Here is a 25,891-nt window from a genome sequence, read left to right as displayed (position 1 = left end):
GTTAACAATATAGGATAACAGTACACTGTAGGTCACCGTGTTCCGGCGCAGACCCCTCCGGGATCCCGTACCTCCGACACTTGGTTACAGTGGGGAAGGCGGGGTAAATCATTACCACCAGTCATTACGCAGCTAGAGAGCTAGGTGTGACTAAAGCCAACCCACTGAAGACCAAAACCACCGGAGCGGTAACCGGTACGAAGGCAACGGGAGGGCCGGGGACGGTGGAGCGGAATTAGCGAGCAAGTGTTTGAACCCTGAAAGTGATCAGAGCTCAGCTCGATCCACAGGAGAGCGAACCAACAAAACACTAGCCGAGCGGATGACACCAAGACGGGGCCCAGGAGGGTGGGTGACTCTCGACTGGGAACCAGACCAGTCCCCCTCGGGGTGACAATCGGAGAGACCGACGTCCCGCACGCGAGGAGATGACATACCACTGGCAAGACAGGGGAGAAGGTTTGTACAGTACTTGGAAGGTGGGATCGAGTTTTATTTTTAACAGGACGGGGGATACCCCCATACACTGACTGTAACTCCCCGCGGGGCACCGAAACGGACGTATCGACTACCTATTCGTAGGGAGACTCATGACACTCACCAAAGTACTAGGGAAGGATAGGGTAACAGCGTTATTCTAAGGCAATCACCAAACTCTCGCCCTCCTCTTGAAGGCGCAGCCCAGACAATAAGGGAAGAGAGAAGGAAGAGGGAGAGGGTTGAAAGGGAGAGAAATTCCTGTAACGCAGTCCAACCAACAACCGACTCATAGGGTAGAAGGGCAATGCATGAAGAAGATTCCCCATATTGTTTTTCTTCTCTCTCTACCTCACCAGAGGGAGGAGGGAACAGGGGTTTCAGATACTCCAGCAAACCCAAAAACAAGCAGTAAGGTGGATGGAACAACAAACAGGAACTCCCTCGACCAGCCTACCCCTCCCTCCCTCGCTCAAGCGACACAGTCGGGAGAGATGGGAGCTAAGACAATGCAAAAACCTAACCTGAATAGCCTAACCCACCGATTGGAGCGAGAGGGCTAGGCTAGGATCCCCAATTTCTGATAAATATCGTTAAAGTTAACCAGTAAGCATATAAGTACCCGTAATATGAATAAATACACAAAAATAGAAGGACTTGTGCTAAGCGTATAGCCTAACTGAGCGAGGCGAACAGGAAGTAGGCAGCCAGTAGACTGCACCTGACGCCGAGCCTGGATCATAATAAAACCAAATTATCCATGTCATCCAATACACTATAAATCAGAAAACTGACCAAAGAAAGCACCACCCTGGAGAGGGAATCTACTCGAACGAGAGCCTGGTATACGCTATGAATCAACTGCAAGAACCAAATAAGGGGAGGAAGCCTCCGTAAGGAATAACGTTAATCAAGGTACCAGGACCCGCCCGACATAGATAAATGCCTCCAAAGGGAACTTCTTGAAGGGGAATTATTAAACATGAATAAAATTGTAAGCGACCGAGAGAAACCCTTGCAGAAACCAGCTGTAAGGGTGTGCTTCAAGGTCATCATGGCTGAGGCGGCGAACGCCGGGGAGCGTCCGATATATGACCCTGTAAACATTAATTTACGGGCCTATAAGAGCCTCACAAGTAGTAAAAACCCCACAAGAAGATGGTACTTAACTTAGACACGGTGAAATTGCTTGAAGACATGATGAAATTGATCCAAATTTGGTCAAAAAAGGCCAGCACAAGAAAAAGCTTTCTAATTAGAACACGTGCTAGTATGGAATGAGTTCAGATGGCTCTGGGATCGTCGGTTGGCGGGCGGGTGAGTACGGGCGCTGGATCAGCTCCCCACATTCCGGGGTTTTGTCATTGGGATATCTTCAGAGTGCGGTCCTGTGACAGTGACAACAATCACTCACCCTTACCTATACCGACGTCTATTTCATTATAGATGTTCGATCTGGGGGTAGTAACCCCAGTATTCCTGATAGCTTTTTCTCTGGTATATTTAGCAATATCTATACCTAGAAATTCGTGAACAATAGGAATTTCACCGGCTGACACAGGGACGAGCTCAGAAAATAGCAATGTAATTGCTTGGTAAGTTACCTAGATAGAACAATGTTCTATCAGTTGAGATGGGTATGTACACTCACTCAGCTGTTCCTATTCAGAGGGGTATGTATACTCACTCAGCTGTTCCTATTCAGATAAAATAGAAGAGTGCTAGTGCTCCTTTCTCACTCACTATTTAGTGCCCAGTTTTGCCCATTTCACCCAACACTCCTGATGTTTAAGCAAAAGCTATCACTGTTAAAACATTTAATGATTCTTTTTCCATGCCTGGAGCTTCAGGTTTTTCTCATTCTACTGAGAAATTGCATAAGAAGGTGGAAGAGCCTTTAGATAACAAATTTTTTAAAGTAATCTTATTTTTACTGGGTATACAAACCAGAGCTGTTTATATAAGAGTATCTTTCATTGTGAGCTGGAGACAGCCACTGAACTTGGTAAAAAGGTATTTAACTGGTGATTATGAGGATGTGTGGAGGAATACCCCTCACTCACCTCCTGTCACCAAGCACTTTTTCCCTCTGCCACAAGGACATAGCAGGGTGTTGAGCTGAAGAGTATTATAGAAGCTGGTTTGTATACTTACAAAAAATAAAAACTTTTAATCATGATCTCTACTGTCAGGGAAATCAAGTTGGAAGGCAGGGAATTCTGGCTAACACAAAATGATGGGTCCATCATACCTCACCACTGCTCCCCCACCCCCCTTGCTAAAGGGAAGAGTGATAGAGGACCATCTCAAAGGGAGATCTTTAAGATTAGATGTTCAATGTGCAGTTACCTATTTCTAGCCTGACCCAGCTGATAATTTAGACAAGATGCTGCTCCAAGAAGGAGGAAGGGCAGAGAGTCTGGTCACTCTGCATTTAGACCCCAAGATTTACACTAAGTGAGACATACTCTGGAAGATACTTGTCTATTCAAACAGAGCTGGGTGCCTATAAAACTTGTTGAACAGCCACCACAGGTCCAAGGGGAAGATATCCAGGAACTTGTGGTTGACATCCCCCAAGCAGAATGGCACTGAGGTTGTTTTATCTATGGGGGACAACTGCCCCTATTACATGGATAATCCAGAAAGTTCCTCCAAAAGGCTAAGGACAGTTCCATGGGTTCTTGCATAAGTGAGGAGAGTGGCATCCTTCTCATAGGAGCCACAAGCTAAATGGGTACCTCATGAAGCCTGAAAAGAAGGGTGTTCCTGGACACCTATTTTATATTAATGAAAAGGCGCCGACACTTTGGATGAGGAGCATGGGTCCTTTTGAGGGAATATCTTACAGCTCCCATTGAGTAAGATGCATCTCATCTGGATAACACCAACAAAGTCTCAAAGGGAGAGGTCATAAGAACTCTGGAATCTCCCATCAGGAACTGACCAGTTCTGAGGTCTCACCAAGAATTCAGGAACAAAAGAGGAAAAGAGACCCCATCCCTATGAGCTGGACAAGAAGCCAAAGAAACTCCTTCGCACACATTGTTGAGACTAACTAGCAAAAGGACAGTCTCGAGAATGAACTCTCAGCCCAAAGCTTCACCCAAAGGCTTGTAAGGCACCTGGGGTAGGGTTGTGGAGGATTGGGTCATATCCCACTTGGGAGAACAAACCTGCCAAGGTGGGGGACAAGACTATTCAAAGCTCATCATAAGCATGGATAACTCCACCACAGAGGAGAGATCTGAGCTCTCCAGTAAGAAAGCCTGGCTTATGGCTGCAAAATCCTTACGGCGGAGACTGACAGGAGCTTGTCCTAACAAAGATGAACCAGGAAGTCCATGACCTACTGAATAGGTACTCTAACTGGAAAGAAACCTCTACCTAGAAATATCAGATCTGAATGCCACTCAACACAAGGCCATAAGGAGTAGCCATAATCATCCTGAAATCCGGGATAATCAAATCTATTGATCACCCAACAAAAACAGGTGGAATGGCATAGCTTCCAGATTGTCCCTGAGGTACTGGAATGCAATTTCCATACCCCCTTGGTAACTGGAGTGGGAGAAAAGAATCCTGAAAGGTTTGTGTTCAGCCTGGAAGCAAAAGGTTGAGCTTCAGAGAACCCCAGAGCTCAAACAGTTACCCCACCATAAAAGAATTAAGGACAACTCCAACCCTACAACCTAATCCCAACGACTGAGCTGGTCTGCTAGGATGCTCTACCTGTTCAATTTGTATCTGGCTGACAGCTCAGCAGTGTCGTGACTCATTCACTCACGCATCTGCAAAGCTAACTTGCTAAGTGGGGAAGACACCTTCCCCCTTTTGCTTTAATATATGCCACTACGTTTGTGATGTCACAATAGCAATACCGAATAATCAATCAACTGTTACTGGGAAACTACAGGGCTAGCAATGCTACCTGTATTTCCAGAATGCTAATGCACAGATGAAGTGTGTCCCGTGCCCACACACCCAAAATAAACAAATTTTTTAGGTAAGCATCCCACACCCTTACCCTCCTGCAATGCAGCTGAAAGCCACTGCATCCAGGAGGAGGAGAGTTCAGAGAAACTCCTGCCAAAAAGTTACCATCATCTTGTCACTGTATTACAGCCACCCTGGTCCTTAATTCAATGGCATGAGTTGAGAGGAAAAGTCACATGGAGCTGCCCCATGATGCTTCAATCATCACAGAAGTGAAGGCTAGTGGTTTACCTGTGCAGAATGAGCTTCTCAAAGACACCCTGCCTTAAGCCGAGCTGGTTGTTCCTGCCAGGACAGGAATGAGCACTGATACATCTCTTAGTCTGCTCACATGAGAGTCTGACAGAAGGACCCTCACTCCTGCTCTTGGCATGTGCATGATCCTGGATCAGGCACATGCATGTGCATTAGAAGGTAGTGTTGGCTCAACCAGGTGTATTTCCGGTGAAGTAGGGAAAGCAAGTGTACCATTTCCCGCATGCACATGGTCTACAAACCTTGCAATTGAAGAGAAAGCAGGTTGCACCCATTCCACTTAGTCTGACTCTGTAAAGGCATGAGTTCCTCATTGGACGGTTGATATAATTCTCGGCTAGCACTCTGCTGAGCCCGAATTCGCATCTCCAGCCGGCCAATGAAGAATAAGAGGAACGTATTTCTGGTGACAGAAAATCATTTCTCGCTATAATTCGGATTCTACAATAAGCTGTAGGTCTCGTTGCTAGGTAACCAATTGGTTCTTAGCCACGAAAAATAAATCTAATCCTTCGGGCCAGCCCTAGGAGAGCTGTTAACCAGCTCAGTGGTCTGGTTAAACTAAGGTATACTTTTTTTTTGTAAAGGCAAGAGGGTAAGAGTAAACCCTGCTACCTGCACACACACACACACACACACACACACACACACACACACACACAAAGACAGTTTCACAGGCTCTACTTAGGGTGTTTCAGCCATGTCTGATTTCTCCCAGTTTACCACAATTCCTTCCTTGTGGTGAAAAAAGAGTGGGAAGTCTCCATCTTAGAGACAAAACTCATCCCAGGGAAAACCAGGACTACCATCCATCCAGGTAACAAAGCAAGTGCATAGCTTGTGAATGGGCTGAAGCAAAGCTCCACTCTGTCTCTGCCACATAGCCCAATAGTAAGACAGACATCCTTTTACTTAAGACAAAATAAGAGTGGGATTTCCACACCCAGGGACCCCCTCCTTTCCTAGCTGTTGCTGGGAAAGGAGGACAAAAATGCTGGAAAGGTTTCCCTCCCTTCTAAAGGAAAAGGGCTGGACTACTGTCTTGGCTTGGAGGAACAGGCTTCTCACCCAACCCATACTTGAAGGCCTAGCCACTCCTGAAGGTTTGACTACAGGTGCCTTCACACCTATGTTGGCTTGGAAAAACCCCACATGATGGAACAGTGTGTCTTAGGACTACAACTTCTCTTTACCACAACCTCATGTTGCTTGGAAAGAGAAGCAGGGAGTCCAACACTGAACTGCTCCTCTGAGAGGTTTTCTGGGATTTCTTCTTCCTTGTCCTCAAGGAGAGGACAAAGGAGAAAAAAATGATGGAAAGTCATTCACCCATGATAAGGAGAATTAAGGAAATTCTTGGAATTTTGTTCCTGCCTTTATATTGATTATGCTTCCTCCTTAGCACAAGACTATGTTTTTCATTGCTATCATCTAAGGGGCTGTGATTGAGGCTGCAAGGTCTTCTCCCACAGTAGTAGGGAAGTGGTTTGCTCAATTGCTAGTTGGCAGGAAGCTTTTTGATCTGCAGATCAAACTATTATAATCTGATCCAAAGCATTGCAGGCAATCACAAGAGCAGCAGTTGGTACAAGTGCTTTGCCTCCTAAGTGAACCCTAAAGAAAATTCCATAACAGGTTCAACAAGGGGGCCATGGTTACTTCCCCAAGATCATTATGCTCACAAGGAGACAAACAAATGATCTCTGCACCACCACTGCTGAAGGGGTTCTGAAAGTAGGAAAAACCTCCACGAATAAAAATTTCTTAAGGCAAGCATTGGAACCTTCCACAAAGAAGATAAACCAATAGCCTGAGTTCCCCATAAAATAGTGGACATGAGCGATCAGACTAGATGGTGCCAATTGTCACAATAAAATAATTACAGTGGACAAAACCACTTAAAATTGTGTTCTGCAGCCTGCAGACTTTCACACAATTTTAACTTAACATATAACCACTCAAAATCATGGTAAAAAATCTATAGGATTTTGAATTATCAGTCAAAAGTGAAATACATCTGCAACATGTATGCATGCACTACATTTCTTATGAGTGTCATAAGAGTGTCACAGTGTAAAGCACTGTGTGAACCCCAGAAGAGAGTGTAGTGCAACTCAACTACAAAAACTTTGGGAAATGAGTAGGCTAAGTCTGGCAGCTCAAGAGTGAGAATGTGCTACTGTGTTTAAAGAAAAACTCTTGGTATGTGGCAAACCACCGGTAGACTTTAGTTTAGCACAACTACTTACAAACATACCCTCCTGGCACTCGCATGTGCTGTCCATGGGGATCTGTCACATGATAATAAGGAGGTAGCACTGACTTGAACAAGCATACACTGAGAAACAGGGATGAAGTTGGGAAACTGATTCTTTAACCATTCCTGGTATTGTCTACAAGTGAACGGAGCTTGTGCAAGCACAGTGCCATGCAGCCTCTGCTGGTGTGTCCCAGGAATGGAACTATCATAAGTAAACCCCCTGTTGGCATGTATACAATCCTGGATTGAGCCTGCACGGAAGTAGGTAGTGTTGGCTCAACCAGGTGTACTTCTTGTATGTGCGTGGTTCATGAACCTCGCACTTACAGAGATAAAGGGTTGCATATGCACTACCCAGTGTGACTTATAGAGGCACTGGTGAGAGAGCCAATTAGCCACCTGCACACACTGTTCCCAGGACCTTGCATATGCAAAGATAGCAGGTTGTGTATGCTCCACTCAATGTGTCTTCATATAGACATGAGGAGAGCCTTCCTCTTTTCCTGCACACACTGCTCCACAGACCAATATATATGCAGGGTTGCTTGAACTCTACCTGGTGTGTTCCTGATGAAAATACAGAGAGAACTAACCCTGCTGCTAGTACATGCCATCAGCAGGTAGTACTGCTTCGACCAGGTATGTGTGTGTGTGTTTTTGTTCCTTATTTCCAAGGTGGCCCAAGTACGTTCAGTGAGGCCCAACTCAGCCCATCCAAAAGCTAGTCGATCAACCTTGGATGTTTGAGAGATCACCCTTCCCCGCAGAACTAGGATGAGCTCTTGCTTGAAGCCCACAGGGCTTCTTGCAGGGTCCCTAAAAGACTTCCCCCTTTTTCTTCCTCCTGCATGAGGAGGGTGAAGAAAAAGACAAGGAGGGGGGCACGCTCAACGAGGTGGTGGCGGAAGGACAGAACATGCACTTCTTACCCTTCTACTGTCTTGGGCCATGTTTTCCTACTGTGTGGAAGTTACAGTAGTCAATGCCCTTGGGCATCTTCTACTAAAAGGAAAACTGCTACTGGGAACTCAACAGCAATGAGTTCTAACAGTTGCACTAACAGCAGATGTAGCAGTCAACATCATAAGGGTAGATGTATAATCCCCACCTCGCACAATACCCATCTCTCACCCAGAAGGTGGTGTACTTATGGAAGGAGCAGGGAGGTCTACGGAAGTGAGGAAGATCTAGTAGGCTATGCTTGAAGGCTAAAGCAATGAAATGGAAGAGGTAGACTGCACTTGAATGCTGCAGCAGCAAGGAGGAAGTGATAGGCTATCTCCTCTACTGAAAAATATCCTAGTATCAATAAAATGAGTCTATACAATGGCAGCACTGCTGAAATTTAAGTAATTATAAAAGTATTCAACAGTGGGGATCTGTCCAAGAAAAAAACTTGAGAACATGAAGGTTTCACTCACTCTCTCCCTTCACACCTCTGAAAATGACACTTTCTTGAAAACAAAAAGAAAACTCAACCAAAAACAAGTTAACTTAGCAGTCAAGAGTGCAGCAAGATGTCTTTACACTATGATTCATGAAGAAAAAGTGCTTGATAGCAGTACATAAGTGAGAAGTATTCCCACACTCACCCCTGTAACCAACCAGTCAACTACCTTGTCACCAAGCTCAACGGCCATCCACCTCGTGCAGAAGGATACTGCTATGTAAAAGGTGAAGGTTTATATTTCCATAGGAACAACCACATTTTCTTCAGAGATTGATTCAATTACTGAACTTCTTTTGGCTTTCAAACAGCAAGCACAGCCTATTATTCCTGAGCCATACAATAACTTTGAGTTTGAAGACCAAGATAATAATTCACATATGTGTATAAACAGCTAATTAGGCTCTGTAGTGAATTTTACCCAAAACTAACTTTAGAAATTGCTGAAAAACATGTCAGATCAGCCTTCCAATTAGATTTTATGGAGCCACCTGTAAATAAACAGTCTCTTGTGATTGCCGAGTTAGTTGTGGCTAAACTTAAGTCCATCAATGCATTTTTTAAAGCCAAAGCTAGTAGCACCCAACTCTCTATCTTGTTGTTTACTTTATTTTATAAGTCAAACAAGGCCAAGTTCAAATAAACTGGGGAGCTGCCTCAGTCATCTCTAACTTCCAATGGCAACTCAAAGAGTTTGCTAGTTTAGTACTCTACCAGGAGGAATTCTATTCAGTCCATCAAGTCCTGGTAGTCTGCGGGTGAAATGAACCATTAAAATATTCAACCTGTAGAAATTTGGTCCTTTTTAGACTAGTCTTTAGGCATGGTAACTCATCATATAAAGGTAATGGTTTCACAATTGCGGCCAGAATTTGAACATTTAGGACAAGAAACACTTGGTTTTCAAAAGCGTATAGATAAGGCTCATAATAATGGCATTGGAAAGATGGCAGGTCTGTTCTTTAATGTAGCCCATAAAAGAAGGGAACAAGTGTGTAATTAGTTCTCCAAGAATGTTTCACCAGGCCAAAGAACAGTTTTAATTTTTGACAAGTTAGACCATATGAAATTGTTTGACTTGGATCTTGTAAAAGGCATTTTGGCAGAGATTTCCAATAACAATACCAGGACCTAATTGTTCAGGTTTCTAAGCCTAAGTTGCAGACTTTCTAACTATAAGAAGTAATTTTCCTCTAATAGTTTCTAGATCCACTAGAGAAATTTTGATCCTTTAATTCCTCCTCCCAGAAGAGATGACCTGAATGTCAAAGGCAACAAGTGGTTCAAGGCCAGTGCTAGATGTCTTGAAGTTGAACAAGTTCATGATGCTTATGATATTCTCCATGTAGTCATCCAAGATTGTTCTCAAGGCCACCCAGAAGGACAATCTGATGATTTCAATAAATTTCAATGATGCCTACTTCTAAATTCCTGTCAATAGAATAGTGTATGAGTTCTAAGTTCTCTGTTTCAGACTGAGCACCATCTCTCAGGTATTCATGAGAGTTTTCACCCCAGTTGGCTGCGCCTAGAAATCTGATCATTCTCCTATATTTGGACAACTGGCTCTTTCTTGCAAATTCTTTGGAAGGAATTCTGAGAGTAAGAAAATTAGTCCTGAAGTTGACAGAAAGGTTAGGGATACTAGTCTATCTTCCAAAGCCCAAAAACTAATTCAGAATGAGACCTTTGAAGTTTCATCTTGAGAACAACCAGTTATACAAAACTCACCCAGACTCAACATTAGTTGAGGTGTTCTCATATGTGACACAAACAGTAATGAATTATATATATCATATAAAAGGCAAATTATAGTACTTTCTCAGTGTGTAAATAAAAATCAGATATCTCAATTTACCTACTTTTGGTGATTTTCTGAAAAACAGTCACATGAACAGGTGTCATTTATCTATAACCTACAACATGCTCGTACACAGTATTTTTCATGTTTCATTGTGCTTTTTTTGTATCATACCTAACACACAAAGTAATGAATTATATATCAAAAGAAAGCAATTTATTGTACTTTTGTCCTGCATATAAAAATTATATACTGTATCTCTATTTTGCAATTTTTGGTGAATTTAAAAACAAGTAATAATTTATTACAGCTGACCTCAGCTCATGATATGGATGCTTTATTTCTGTTTTAGGGTTTTTTGAACAATACCATGATACAGTACAGCTCTCTAACTTTATAACGGCATCAAATTTATCAATTTAGCATGAAATTTAAGGTAACACAGAGTGATAAAAATATGTTAAAATGGCCGCTATACAGTACAAATTTGTGTCATAAATAACACTGGGCATACAGTATTACTAATTTTCAGTGGACATACATAATTACAAGGTGTGTATAATGTGGTAAGCTTTGGTTGACAAAGATGAAAGAATTCTGATGACAAATTTAAGACATGTGGCTTTTTTTGCAATGATTGCAAAAGGTAAACAATCCTCCATCGTACCATCTGGTATGCAGTCACGCCACCCGCTCGGTTAGTGACTGATCTGGAGATATTGATGGAAATTGAGCTTTGTTGAAAGAATTCTATTGACAAAGTTAAGATTTGGGAAAAGGTATGAGTCTTTTGGTCAAAAATCTATGGTATGCAAAGCTCCCATAGTTACAGTAAGAGTATTATATGCTCTGTCCTCGTGATAGGAAAAGAACGTAAGTGAACACGTAAAAAATGTTGCCACATATTACAGTATTTTTATTATTTTAAAGAAACATTTTAATAGTTTTGACAGAAGTATTTTTTACCATCTTCCAGTGACTTTAGTATAATCTTTAGTATAAAGTCTATCGTTGCTCTATCTTTTATGATAGTTAGAAAAACCATACTTGGTTACCATGCGTGCTTGGCTCTTGTGTGAAATAGTGTGTGTGAGAGACATTCGGGAGGATTCACGGGAGAGACGCTGTCTGATCTCAACGAGCACCCATTGCTATATTTTTATAATTAAACAAAGAAAGCGATCATGAGTTTTCATTAACTCCACCATTATTACATGTGGTGGCAGGGTACAGAACCGACTAACTCCGAAGAGAAACAGGAAGAAGAAACTATCAGTATGGGCATCTTCAATTACTTCTTATCTATGATGATCTCTTCAACAAGAAGCTGCAGTTTTACCTGTTAGCTACATGACTTTAGATGGAAGATTTTTTTTTTCTTCGATATGAGATGTCTGCTGAGTTTACTTCAAGATTGCCTGACAAGTAAATCTACAAAGATGTGGGATGCCTTCAACCCGCAACCCACAACCCAAACACTGAATGACCTTCATCGGACAACCACCTACTGCACTGGTTTTTTTAACATATCATGATAAGGTACAACTCTCTAGCATTAACATGACATCAAATTTATTAATTTAGCATGAAATTTAAGGCAACATCAAGTGATAATTATTTGTTAAAATGACTGCTATACAAATTTGCATGGCCTGTGAGGGCAGTGAATCAGCCACAGACCAAACCTAACAAGGCTGGTATCATCAAAGAGTTAACTGATGAGGTTAATGGACTGACTATGTCCTTGCTTTAAAAAAAATTTGTGCTTTCAGGACTTCAATTTAAAAAGTCTTAAAATAATGCACATAAAATAGAATTTACAAAAACCTGAAAAATTGGTTACACATCATTTATCATTAATTAAGCATCATAATTTGCCAGCTTTTGTCCTCATTCAGTTGCACAAAGTTTCTTTTAGTTACCATACATCTCAGTAAAGGCTCCACATGTGTGACTCCCTTTTCAGTTAACCTTAATGTTTCTTTATGGTTAATTAAGAAATAAAGATACGTACTACTCTTAACAGATCACACACAAAGAAAGTTCTGAATATATTTTAAGACTGATGACATCTTTTTTTTTTAACTTTTATGTCATTTTGTCAGACCTTTGGTCTTCAGAAGGCATTTCTATGCATGCTGGTTACCGTATGATATTAAAAAAATACACTAAATTTGGATAAATTCCGATATTACAATTCCAAAAAAGAAATGGCTACAACATGAAACTACCACTAAAATATGTTGCTTGGAACAAAACTTTTCAACTACAACTTGATCAGGAACTACGAAGACAGTACCCAAAAATGTTCTTTTCTGTTAAAACAAACAGTATATTATGTGAGGTGTGAAAACCTAAAATTTCATCATGAGTTTTCATAGATATCACAACTTGTCTGGCAACAGTATTCATCCTTTTCCCAGACTTTCTGTTCCTCAGTTCACCACCAAAAGCTTCTGGTTGGAAGAAAACATAAATGTGGCTCTTCACGTCTGCTACTGCAACATAGGAATTATCTGAAAAGTAAAGCTGTTCATAGGATTACTGCTGGTAAAGAAGTTCTGTTCAATAAAAAAAACTTCCAAATATTATAGATCATAAACTTCAGAGAACTATTAACAATTCTTAATATAAAAAGATGCTGTTTTATATATGGCCAAACTTCCACCTGTAGTTTGCTTTGGAGAAATTACCTGGTATTGCACACATAAAAGATGGGTGCTATACCAACCCTTTCTCAATGTATGAAATAGCATGAGTTACGTATCCACAAAATAATACATTTTGTAAGAAAAAGATGTTCAAAATTTTATATTTTATAAATACACACCGCTTATTTTACTGCTGAGGGGATGCAGTTATCATATGCTACCAAAGAGAAGATTACTTCAGGTTGAACTTTATTTCCCCAAGCAGGCTCCCTTACTTCACTTACCGAAGTCACTTTAAGTTTCTGCTAGATGAATAAGAGACACAGTAGCTGTAACCTCATAAACTCTACTGTATACTGTATAGTGTTAGAATATCTAGATTATCTTTTAAAATAATTTTTGTACATCTATTCAGCAAAATTCTTGATAAATAGCTGTTCCTTTTTATTTGTTAGGGTTAGGTATCCTAGTCCCCATTGAAAGCTGCTTTTTGCAAATGCAGGTTACTACTAATCTAACCTTCCTTATGCAGCTTAATCTACCACAGGTTAGGCTACAGTGCAGCCACTGCACCTCTACAAAGGCTAAAAATGTCACAAGTATCCCATATTATGTTGTAACTTATTAGAAATTAGTAAATTACAAAATCTTTATAAATATACTGGATTTTTTAATTTATATACTGTACACCCATCATTTTACAATAGTCTAAAATGTTGGTAAGCTCACTTTCCAGACATGCTCAGAATCAGAAGAAATGCCCTCCAATGGGAGTAAAATTATCCACTGTTGTTAGAATTACTGTCTATAATAACAGAGTGGGGTTAGGAGGTAGACTGAAATATTTTGTGAAGTGATGGGTTTGCATATAAAAATAAATTTAAGAAATACTATTTGTTTCATTACACCCACCCTTTTACAATAGCCGGAGCCTGTGAATGACCATGGGACTCCACTTTTGGCGCCAAAAAATCGCTATAGAAAACACGCCGAAAAAAATAGCTCCCTCTGTGCTTCATGACGGTAATGAAAAGCGTGTTTTTGTCGGTGTTGCCCAAAGGAAAAGCAACTGAAAAAGTAATAAACGGTAAGGGGGACCCTGTTGGGAACTGGAGTTTTGGGTGGGGAGAAGCAAAAGTCGGGTTTCCTGGTGGCCGTAACATATAAAATTAGCTAGTTTCTGACCCACATACAAAAGGTTGTCCCACTAGGCTACAAACGTAAGGCTGACCCGCTGAACTACAGAAGCAAAAGTCGGGTTTCCTGCTGGTCATAACGTACAGTTTTTGCTAGTTTCTGACCCGCTATTCTGCATACAAAAGGTTGTCCTGCTAGGCTACAAACGTAAGGCTGACCCGCTAAACTACAGAAGCAAAATTCGAGTTTCCTGCTGGCCGTAACATACAAAATTCGCTAGTTTCTGACCCGCTAGTCTGCATACAAAAGTTTGTCCCACTAGGCTACAACCGTAAGGCTGATCCGCTGAAGTATATACATGATGCTGACCCGCTAAACTACATACATAAGGCTGATCCACTATACTACAAGTGTGAGGCTGACCCGGTGCTCTGCACACAAAATGTTGTCCCGCCACTCTCCTTACAGTAGGCCCTGATACACCTACGGAAACCGCTAGGCTAGGGTACTTGCAGCCTACAAGAACCATGGTTAGGCTATTCCCTACCTACATTAGGGCGGACGGAAATCGCTAGCCTAGGCTAACTGTAGCCTACATAAGAAACATCGGTTAGGCTATTCCCTATCTCCCTACCTACATTAGAATGGGTGTTAATTTTGTAACAGTGATTTTTTTAACATATCTCCTCTCAGATCGGGGTGGCAGAACGGCACTGCAGGCCTTATCCGCATTTTTAAAGATTCTTGGCAAGCTTGTATTTTCTGGCGAGGTAATATCTGTATTCAGTGTAGCCACAGGTTACAAAAAACGATAAACTGCACACTAGGGACAGTTCCAAAACACTACCTAACCTAGCAACAAAACAAATGTGAAAAGGCAGGTAAATGCTGTGTTTACCTTATTCATAGTCACTGCTGTCCGACCATGTAGGTAACAGTATCGGCTTCGTAGGTCCTACTGTCCTGGGCTTCTTTGCAACTGCTAGCTGCCAAACAGGTGAGTGGGAATTACTCGGTATGGGTCTTATTGTAGACGGTTGGGAAAGTAAATCAGAGATAGGGGATGTCGGGCGGCTCTTGACCAGATAGACAAGCTTAACTAATTCCAAAAAGGCCCGAAATGGGCACGGAACACCTTCTAGGTATCGCTTCTGTACGCAGTACGTAGAAAAGTAACCTTGGTAAAGCGGTTGGAAACAAACTCAAGTCATGACTTTCCATCGCGCTGGTTCGAGAAAGAAAGAACATGTGATTCTGGTGTTGGCCTAGGCCTAAGAATCATATCGATAGAACACATTGTGATTGGTTTGAAGTATTTACTCCGTAAGCCCTAGGGCATGACCTGGGTCAGCCTGAGATACGATTGGACGGAATTAAATTTCCCGCGATCAGGCTGGGGCGACGTGCGGCGGCAGCCTTAGGAACTACGGGTTGAGAGGAGCGCCGCTCTTTGGCGATCTGAAGAACTATGGGAGAGCGGTGCTCCGTGACACCGTTCATGTCAACTTGGTACTTAGAAAAAGTTATGCTCCGCTGAAAAAATTGTCGTTCAGGAAAATCAAGCAAATTGGTAAAGTAAGTTACTTTTTGGGTCGAATCTGGCACGCTGAGCAACATTTATTCTGTGCAATTTTTCATTTAGAGTCGTTGTTAATGAGTTGTGGGCGCGTCCCTCGGTCATCCAAACTACCCCAAATAGCCAAAGTCAGGGTCTCTGAAAACAAACATAGAAGTTTTGAGGGTTTGTTAGTAATGCTAAGATTTGTACTGTCAAAACTTCTTATAATTAGACATGAAAACAAAATATCTCGTTTATATAGTGTTTTAGAAGATAACCCAGAGCTCCACACTAAAGATCATAATTAATGGGTTATGAAGAGGAAGAGGCAGGGGAGTTTTCATTAGCAAATGTAGAGCAAATTTGGCCAACAGCTATGACAGAGCCAACAGAGGTACTTTAGATCTCTTAAATAAAATCTTACAAAAGTATTAAGATTTCCAGGAGGAATAATAATCAATAATAGTATATTACTGATGTGATGTAGATACAATCCTGATCTCATGATACCTGACTTTAAAATTCAGTGCCTGCAATTCAGTAATGTCCTGATAAGCACTCTGTATTCCCAACTAAAAACAACTGCCATACCCCTCTCTATAAAGTTGGTCTTCCAAGGATAATTCCTCATAGCTCTCATGGGACGCACAAGCAAATATTCCTTGAAGGTGCACATTGGGTTTTGGCTATATTAAGTCCAATACTGTGGCAGTTCTTGGTGTCACTAACTTGACTGGAGAGGGTATACAACAGAACCTTCTTGCAGAAGCTAATGCTACCAAGAAAGCCATTTGATAAGAAAATCCTTCAAAGAAGCTCCTGCTAAGGATTCATAAGTTGGACTTGCATAATGATTTAAAACAAGGGAGCTGTCTCAAAAAGGTCTGGAATTTCTGAGAGGTTCCCCCTACCAATGCGAGAGGTTCCTCCTATCAATGCTGGCACTTCCTTTGCCCCCCATCTGAGAAGCCTAAGTCTAGGCTCCTGGTCTCAAAAACTTGCGAGCTGACCTGTAACTTCTAACAGCTAAAACTAAAAGTCTTTTTAAATGTCACAGAAACATTAAGAAGTCTACTAACCAGGAACAGTGGCAAGGAGTGGATCACCACCTCTACTACATCAAATGGGAAAGGTGTACCACTTGGACTGGTAAAGTCAGACTGCAGACTGGCAGGATTGGCAATGATCTCAGCAGCTTGGCTTGAAAAACCCCATTTGATGTGACCCTGCTTCATAGCCTATGAGTTTGTGGAGGCATGCCTAAGTTCTTGTGTTGGCTGATTGGCAGAGCTCCTCTGAAACTATTCTTATCATAAAGAATAAAGAAAAGGCATAAAGCTTTAAGTTTTCTCACAGGATCAGGAATGCATTGCTAGGCCAAGCTGCCTGGTCTGGCAAATGGGAGCAATAATTTGGCTGCCAGTGGTTTAGATGTGTGGTGGATAACTCCACCATCGAGGTTCACAACAGTCTCCACAGGGCACAGCAGTGTAGGGGGGGAGGGGGTTAGCACCATCTCTGTAACGTCCTTTCAGCCCCTAGCTGCAACCCTTTTCAGTTCTTTTAATGTATCCCATTTCATATTCTCTTTCTTCCATCTTTCCACCCTCCTAACAACTGCGAGATTTTCCTCCTGTTACACCTTTAAAGCTTTTACTCTCAATCTTCCTATCAGCGCTGAATGATCTCATAGGTCCCAGTGCTTAGACTTTGGCCTAAATTTATATTCCATACCATTCCACAGGGCACTGTACAATTCAAGATGAAGTAACCACTCTGAGGGTAACACCTGATCTCATCTGCTCAGGGAGTTTTCTGAGATGTGTTTTCCAAGAAACAAACCTGGAACCAGAGTGATTATGAGGTCTTCAACCACCAGTAAGATTTCCAAAATGAGGCAAAACAATGACTTCATTCCTACAAATATCACTCACTGAAGTTGTTAGGTTCAGCAATAAATAGGACCTCTAATGAAGGTAACAGGAGAGGAACTCACCTCTCAAAGCTGACCTTAATACCACTCTGACAGGACCTAACTGGAAGTACAAGCTGGAAACTCCTGTGGTTTGCTTATGGCAGGCCACTGCTGACTCAACTCCAGCTGGAGAGATCTCAACCTGAAACAGCAATGGAGTTCTGGTGGCCTAGAGCTTTTACCACAATTTTGCATTATGGGCCTGGATATGAACCCTTGCAAGGGATTGTAATTTTGTATCCCTCCAATGTTGGACAAACAATGATGGTGGTGGTCTAAATCTATAAACAGATAAACAGGCTGTTATGTCAGAGTCAAGTCCAACTTGTTCCAGCTGATGACTAGATCCAGGTGTTAGCCAGTCATCCAGATATCTCATCAAACTAATGCAACTCCTGTGAGCCCACCCAGCATCTATGGCCATTACCTGAATGAAGACCTTTGAAGCTAATGACATCAAAACACATGCTCTTGAACTGGAAGATCCTGTCCTTCTAAGAGAACCCAAGGAATATCCTAGAAGATCTGTGACTAGAATCTAAAAGTATGTCTTTTCAGATCCAGAGATGCAAGACAGTCATCCTTCCCAACAGAGACAGACTGAAAGGAATGTCTTCACTTTGGAAGGGCAAGAGTTGAAAAAAACCAGTTCAGGGAGATAAGTTCTACCTTCAGCCTTTATTCCCCACCCCCCAAGCCTTTAAGACTACCAACAGTCTGCTGCAGAACCCTGTGGGATACCTGTAACTTCTTTGTTGACAGGCAAGGAACTTTTCAGTGTCCTTCACAAAGGATTCATTAGATGTGGGGATAGGAGGAGCCTGTCTCCACAAATGGGATTTGCTAACCTTGTCTCAAGGTTTGAGCCACCAAAGGGTCTGCATATATTTTCTGCCAATGGTGCTAGAGTTTCTGGAGACAGTCCTTACTTGATGCTGACAAACCTGAAGTTGGGTGGCAGCCTCATATTTAACAATACTGTATTCGTTGTCAAAGACAGAGGCTGTGGACAGGGCCTGCCTCCACAAATGGGATTTGCTAACCTTGTCTCAAGGTTTGAGCCACCAAAAGGTCTGCATATATTTTCTGCCAATGGTGCTTGAGTTTCTGGAGACAGTCCTTACTTGATGCTAACAAACCTGAAGTTGGGTGGCAGCCTCATACTGTATTTAACAATACTGTATTGGTTGTCAAAGACAGAGGCTGTGGACATTTCTCTTGCCTCCTATGCTTGCATGACAGGAGGACTGCTGCATCCTTTGGGCTGACTGTCTACCTCAGGTCATTGTTTTGTCTGTTCACCAGAGTCCTACAAAAGTCCACTTAGTTCTTGTACAAGGTAACTGAATGCTTGAGGTCCTAAAGTGAGGTGAACAAGTATCTGCCCATGGTATCTGCAGTCCACAGACTCTTCAAGTCTGAGGACAAAAGAGGATTAGACAAAGTCCCAACAAAAGGAGTCCCTCTAATGTTTAAGGCAGATGCTCTTCTCAGGGAAGCTACCACTCACCTGGCCCTGGACAAAGTCCCTTTCTTGGTTTTATTGTTGAGCAGCTTGCTAGCAGCTCTTACAACCCACTCTTGCCAGATGGCAGCTACTAAAATATCTCTTAAGAATTTCTCATTAAAGTCAACCTATGCTGGCAATAATACAACTACTGGCCTGGCCTGGGAAGAGAGGAAGAGACATCATGAGCATTAGCTTAAATTCCTTAAGGGGCTTGATGGGTGTGTGATGAGCAGCTTGCCCCTTAGTAAAACCTCTTCAATCTCGCATCACAAAGGGAAAAATCTGGGAAATAGCTATGGGTTTCTTCAGAACCTGCTCTATAACTACTCCCTTGAATATATAATCTAATTCCTTCAAAGATGCTCTAAGTAACTATCTCCTAAAAAGAATCCTCAGATTTTAAGGTAAGAGTGAAGTTCAGTTGCAGAGGCCACACTCAGAGATTTTGGCAGCCTCACTAAACCCATAACTTCGCAGATAAAGTTGAATGCCTTGCTAAAGGATACCTTGTCCTCTTGAAGTAATTTTAAATCTACTCCGTCTGACTGATCTCCTCAAGGTCTTCAAAAAAGCAGTGCCTATTGGTGATGATTACATCCCAGGATTTTATGAAGGTAGATACCTGTGACTTATCTCCCTTAATCAGTGCAAGTTCTCTAAGCTTAAGAAAAGAACTGAGTACCAAAAGTTGTTAATATACGGCTAGAAAAGGAGCACTTGACTCAGAAGGTCCCATCACCACTGCTAAAGAAGTTTGGATATAAGTACCTGTCCCAATGAGAAAAACATGCTCTTGATGAAGTTACCTTAGCCCTAGATACATATTGTGATATACGAAGGGGAGAGTGACTTAACCCTTACGAAAGTGTATTACTGGCCGGAACTCGTCAAACTTTTATACAGAGAAGGAACAAGAAAGCAAACTTTGCGCCTGACTTGGGACCCACAGATTATGTTATTTGCCTGATAGGACAGGTGTGACTCATGCAGGAGACATAACACTCAAATCTTGATTGCTAGACTGCACCTACTCTTGACCTAAGATTGGATTGCAAGCCTGTAAAAACCTGGAACCAGAGGAGAGGCACTGCCAAAAGATTGATTCTGCAGGTAAGTACTGGAAGAGGCAAGTTCTCATACAGGAAATCCCAGTTCACTGAAACTGGTAACTATGCCAGACCTGAAGCAAGGAGAATGACCTGACGATTTACAATTATTCAATTTGGAATGACAGGAATGGTGAGAGCCTGCTTAACCTATGAACTACCTGAAGGATGGGGAAAGAGTGATAATTAATGCGTATGACACACTGGAAAGAACAAGACACGGTCATGTATCTATGACATACTGCTCAATGCACAAGCATGCTCAACCTGCTAAGAAAGATTTGATGAAAAAGCATATTCAGGAACTTCTTTGCCCACAGATATGATTTAGAAGTTACTTGCAGGTGACTGAATACCTGCACAAGCATCACCTGAAAGAGAAAACATTGAAAATAACTGCAGGGCTTTTAGAATGCAATACAGAATTTAGGCCAAATGCCAAGAACTGGGACCTATGAGGTCATTCAGCACTGAAAAGGAAATTGAGAGTAAAGAAGTTTTGAAAGGTGTAACAGGAGGAAAACCCCACAGTTGCACTATAAAACAATTGTTAAGAGAGCTGAAAGTCTGATGGAATAAAGAGAACATGAACAGAGTTACAATAAAAGGAATGAAAGAGGTTACAACTAGGGGCTGAAGGAACTCTCCAAAGACTAGCAATGTCTACAGTGCACTACACTAGGCGGGCCCCCTCCGGGGACAGGGCTTTTATTAACATCAGTTCCTCTCTCAAGAATGATCTCAAAAATGGAAAACACTTGAGTACAAGTAACCTCTATATCTAGAAGAAACGCTAACCCCTGGAGTTATTGGCCACCGAGGACATGAGCAAGCGATATGGCTAACTTTAGCAATAATACCAGGTACATCTACCTTTACACCAGGCACAACATCTGAAAATATGCTCTATGTGCAAGGCCTTATTAGTGAAACAGGATTGCTAGTTGGAGCTGGTGGGGTACACATCTCTACAAGCACAGCAAAGACCTCAAACCCCCTCAACAGAGGTTATTTCTGCTTCAGAAAATAGAGGAAGAACTTCATTCATTCAAATCTAAGGATAAAGCTAAACCATCAAGTGAAGCCTGTGAGACTAGCTTTCATCTATTCAAGTACAACAGAAAACACAAGGGGAAATCAGCCTGCAAACAAAAGAGAGAGAGAGAGAGAGAGAGAGAGAGAGAGAGAGAGAGAGAGAGAGAGAGAGAGAGAGAGAGAGAGAGAGAGAGAGAAAGTTATATGGAAATGTGATAAATAAATAAAATGGAGAGAATATAAGAAAAACATACACCTGAATTTATGTGTCAACAGAAAGCAGGAACAAATTTGCTCCTTGCTTAAAAATTTGGAGATCACAAGATTCTACAATTGCACAAGGATAGCTATTCTGTATTTTAGTTGTAGCCAAGAAAAAAAACTCCTAGCAAACTCCTACAGCGTAGTCTTTCAACAGACCAACGTTATAACACTTGTGAAAAGCCGTTATAACACTTGTGAAAAGCCTGACCAGTAGCTTCGATTGCAGACACCCAAAAAGTTTCATACACATGCAAGAAAATTATGGACTTTGTAATATTGGAAAAAATGTGTCATATTTTTAATACCTAACTGGCAGGTGTTGAGAGTCTATGGAAAACAGGATGGTTTAAGAGTCTGCAGAGAATAGAATGATTTGTTAAAGAGTATGCAGAAAACAGGCCATGGCTACAGCAGCAACTCTAAATAATTCTTATACTCAGAAGCATTGCTTAAAGCTCTCTCAGATCTGGACAAAACTCATAGTTGAAACATATTCAGAAATAACCCTGCTGTTGCTACAAGCATGCAAGAGAAGACATAGCAGAGCAGCTGAAGGCTCAGAACTCCTAGGCTCTGCCTGATCAGAGTGAATGCAAAACCTTGTGACAAATGTGAAACATGTCATTCAATCCCAGGTTGCTGACGGTGAAGTTCCTTCTTTTTACCAAGTACAGATATTTTTTACCAGCTGACAATCATGTAACAATCTTGTACCTAAATGGCTCCTGGTGTAAGCCACTGTTGCGGAGTTGTCTGCTGAAAACTCCAATGACTGCCCTGGTAAATAACTGAAGAGCTGAAAAAAAATTGCTGTTTGTACCACAGGGAAGATATGTCACCTCTTGTTACTCACTGCGGGGTCTGAGAGTTCTCTAAACCAGAACTACTTGCCTCAAAAAGGATTCCAGAACTCTAACTGATGGGGATCACAGCACACTCTAGGTCTGAGGAGACTTCTGCCGAGGATGCAACAGGAATTTCATTTGAGAAAGTCATAGTTGCTCAGTTCTATAAGATACCTGATTGCAGGAAACCACTCAAGGCAGTTACAGGAAAACTAATTTCACACACAAGGGTGGCTGACCTAACAAAGATTGACGAGGCCTTGCTGGCATGAGGTTCCTGATAACTGCCAACAGACTACAGGCTTGGTCTGCTGAGAGACAAACCATTGCAGTTAAAATGCACATCTCCATCAACAAGCATATGACCTTAATGGATGGGACTAAATCTAACTACTTCCAGCTAACCTACAGGGTTAGATGTTGGCAGAAATTCACAGACAATCCAGCATTTCTAATGTTCTATTGTCATCTTGGCTGGAACAAACCATCTAATCCAGATACTTCATCAGCACATTCTGCAGTCTACCAATTATGCTGAGAGGGTGAAAAGTCTGTTCCTAGTGAGGGACGGCAATTTTACTTGTCCATCCTTTTCTGACCAGACACATGGCCAAGGACTTATTACTGAACTCAGCTGACAGACAGAAACCCATGGATGGAGGGTTCTCAGCAGAAGCAAACTCTGTAGAACATATGAAATCTATGGTTTGGAAAGTATGGGGTCAGCAGTCATACAAGTCCTTTTAAAATTCCTCTGCCTATCCTCCAGTATGGTATGCCTTTTGGCGGTGGATGCTGGAGACATAACAATCAGTAACAAAATCATGGAAATCATCAAATGATAACAGCAGGAACAATCACCAGTGCAACCATACAAAAAGCCCTCCTAAAACAAACATTGGTGCTTGAAACACTGCAGTGGCAGCAGCAGCAGCACAGCAATAAATACCAAAGCATTTGAAACTACAGTCACAGCAATCAACAACAACTAATAAGACCCAGACACTGATTTAGTAGGCAAGCTAGCAGCACAGTAGAAACTGTGGGCAAAGTGGAAACAGTAGCAGCAGTTATCAGTACAGCCAAAAGTAGGGGCAGCCAAAATTCCAACTGTGAAGAAGCCACAGCAGAGGGCATCAGAGCATGCAAGATGGTGAACAGCATGGTAGGCAACCCCATGCAACCGTATGCATATACTGTACATTACTGTGTATATCATGGGGTCGGAGCTACTGTATTAATTAAAAGCTACTCTATTTCCAACAGATACAGGAGGAAAACTATTTGCAATAGGAAATTGATGTGTAGGCCATGCCCTGCCATTCCCTCAAAATATAAGGATTTGATGTGTAGGCCTGTGAGGCGAGGTACGAGTAAGATACGGAGAATACAGTTTCACAGATTTATTTACAAACCTTTCACACAAGTCAGTAGCTCATGAGAGCTGCACTGTAGCTTCCGACCTCTGACAGGTCAAGAAAGGGATTACAGTAAATTCAAGCATCTGTTTTTGTTCACAGACAGAAATCTACATACAAACTGATACAGAAAATTTGACCGAAGATCATACATATATGGTTGGAAAGCTGGCACAACAATTCATACAACGGTAGTAATACATAGATCGTGACAATGGAGATACTGTATATGTATAAGAGGTACGAGAGAAGTTGTGTTTCTCTCGGCCACATGGTTTCTCTTGCAGGTTAGCCATCGTGGGATAAAGACTTTGATTGTAGGTGTGTGTGTGTGGGCCCACACACATGGGCACTTCAGGACTCACCCCCGAGAGGCCTACAGCTGTAGGACAGTGTCTCATATGTACGCAGGTTTCAGATGATCAAAGGAAACCCACATTGTTCTTCCCTCTACTGTGACCTGGTATGCCTTGGGTCATCTCTGGAGGATGCAGTGTGGTCCTGAGTAGGATAGGGAGAGGGGGGGGGGTCTGTGTGTGTCTCCCCGTATGAACATATATTTTATGTTCTGCAGATCGTTGGGGACGTACACCTTTCTGTTCTCATAGTAGGTCGTCATTGATGGCATTATTCCCTCAAGCATTTTTCGGGTGTCACACAGTGATGTCAGATTTACTTGTTCCTGGAAGACATCAGCTGGCAACGTCAACGTTTGGCCATACAGGACTTTTGCTGGAGATGCGCTGAACGCTGCATGTGGCGTTGTTCTCAGGTCCAGTAGGACCCAGGATAGTTCCTTCCTCCAGCTCCCACCCTGGCTTCTGGCAGTGAGTGATGTTTTTAGCGATCGATGCAGCCTCTCGATGATGTCATTTGCTTTGGGGTTGGAGGCCGTCGTATGAGTTATTTTCGTTCCCAGACTGTCAGCAAGGGCGTTCTACAGGGCGGATGTGAAGTTGGCTCCTCTATCACTGGTGATGATCTGGAGGACACTGTGCCTCAATCTATGAGGGCCTTTAACACAGCTTTTCACCATCTGCTTCTGGCCACCTGGTGTTCCTGTCTATGATGGTAAACAAGTATCTGTACCCCTCTGAGATGGGGGTAGGGGTCCAACTATGTCGATGTGTATGTGGGGGCAGCTGGCTCTTCTGGCTCGCTGTCTGATTCCTTGTCTGTTGTCTGCTCGGTCCGACATTGGTGCTGCTACTGCTACTGCTGGCTGTGAGGGGGTCCGATCCTCTGTGGGCCATATGTATTTCATCGACCATGATCAGAAACTCTTCTACAGTATGGGTATGGTGGAGACTTTGGGCATGGTTGCTACTGTCTGGGGTGGGTGGTAGTTTTGTGAGGAGTACCTCCCTCACAAGGTCCAAGGATGACTCGGGTTGGCTACCCTTGGCGGGTAGAGCGATTAGCCGCCGCAGCTGCTTGTACATGTGCGATGGCTGCTCATCTCCTATCGGGGCCCCCACGTGGTTGAAGAACTTCTTGGCTCTCTGGGTGGGCAGCACACTGAAGGATGACTTTAGCTGGTCCTTCAGTAGGTCATAGGTGACAGGGGCATCTTTGAGCCATCCTGCTATCTGCTCGAAGACGTCATCTGGCAGGAATTCAAGGACAGTGTTTGCTCTGCACATTGCTGAGGTGATTTTCTTTGCGTGGAAAATTGTCTCCGCCCTGAGGAACCATGCCTCTGGATTGTGGGGCATGAAGGATGGTAGGCGTATGGAGGTGGCTGCAAGGTTTTCGCTGACGACGTTGGGATAGTTGCAGCTGGCTTGGTCAGCATCTCTCCTGGGTCACCAATGTGAGGCAAGGTATGAATAAGATACAGAGACTACAGTTCACACAGGCCAACAGCTCATGTGAGCAGCAATGTAGCTCCCGACTTCTGACAGGTCGAGAAAGGTACTAAATTCAAGCATCTGCGTTTGTTCACAGACAGAAATCTACATACAAACTGCACAGATCATTTGACTGAAGATATACACATGGTTGGAAAGCTGGCATAACAAAGGGATTTTGACAACGGAAAAATCTATTTCTGGGGAAGACCTGTGTCACCCAGTGAAATGGTTCAATAGCACACATTTCCAGGTATAAATATTGCTAAATATACCAGAGAAAAAAGCTATCCATAATGCCAGGGT

General features: G+C 42.5%; 1 protein-coding gene across 1 annotated transcript in view; it reads right to left on the bottom strand.

Annotated features, from left to right (window-relative positions):
- Nucleotides 1-10,533: 10,533 nt before the first annotated feature.
- LOC136836353 (nudC domain-containing protein 1) overlaps nucleotides 10,534-25,891 on the bottom strand; it is a 554,624-nt gene continuing 539,266 nt past the window's right edge. The window contains exon 9 of the mRNA XM_067100537.1: nucleotides 10,534-12,752. Coding sequence (XP_066956638.1) covers nucleotides 12,514-12,752 — 239 coding nt within the window. The 3' untranslated portion in view covers nucleotides 10,534-12,513. The remainder of the gene's footprint in view (nucleotides 12,753-25,891) is intronic.

This window comes from Macrobrachium rosenbergii, chromosome 56, assembly GCF_040412425.1.
Source record: "Macrobrachium rosenbergii isolate ZJJX-2024 chromosome 56, ASM4041242v1, whole genome shotgun sequence".
Taxonomy (NCBI): Eukaryota; Metazoa; Arthropoda; class Malacostraca; order Decapoda; family Palaemonidae; genus Macrobrachium; species Macrobrachium rosenbergii.
This window is presented reverse-complemented; position numbering and strand designations above follow the sequence as displayed.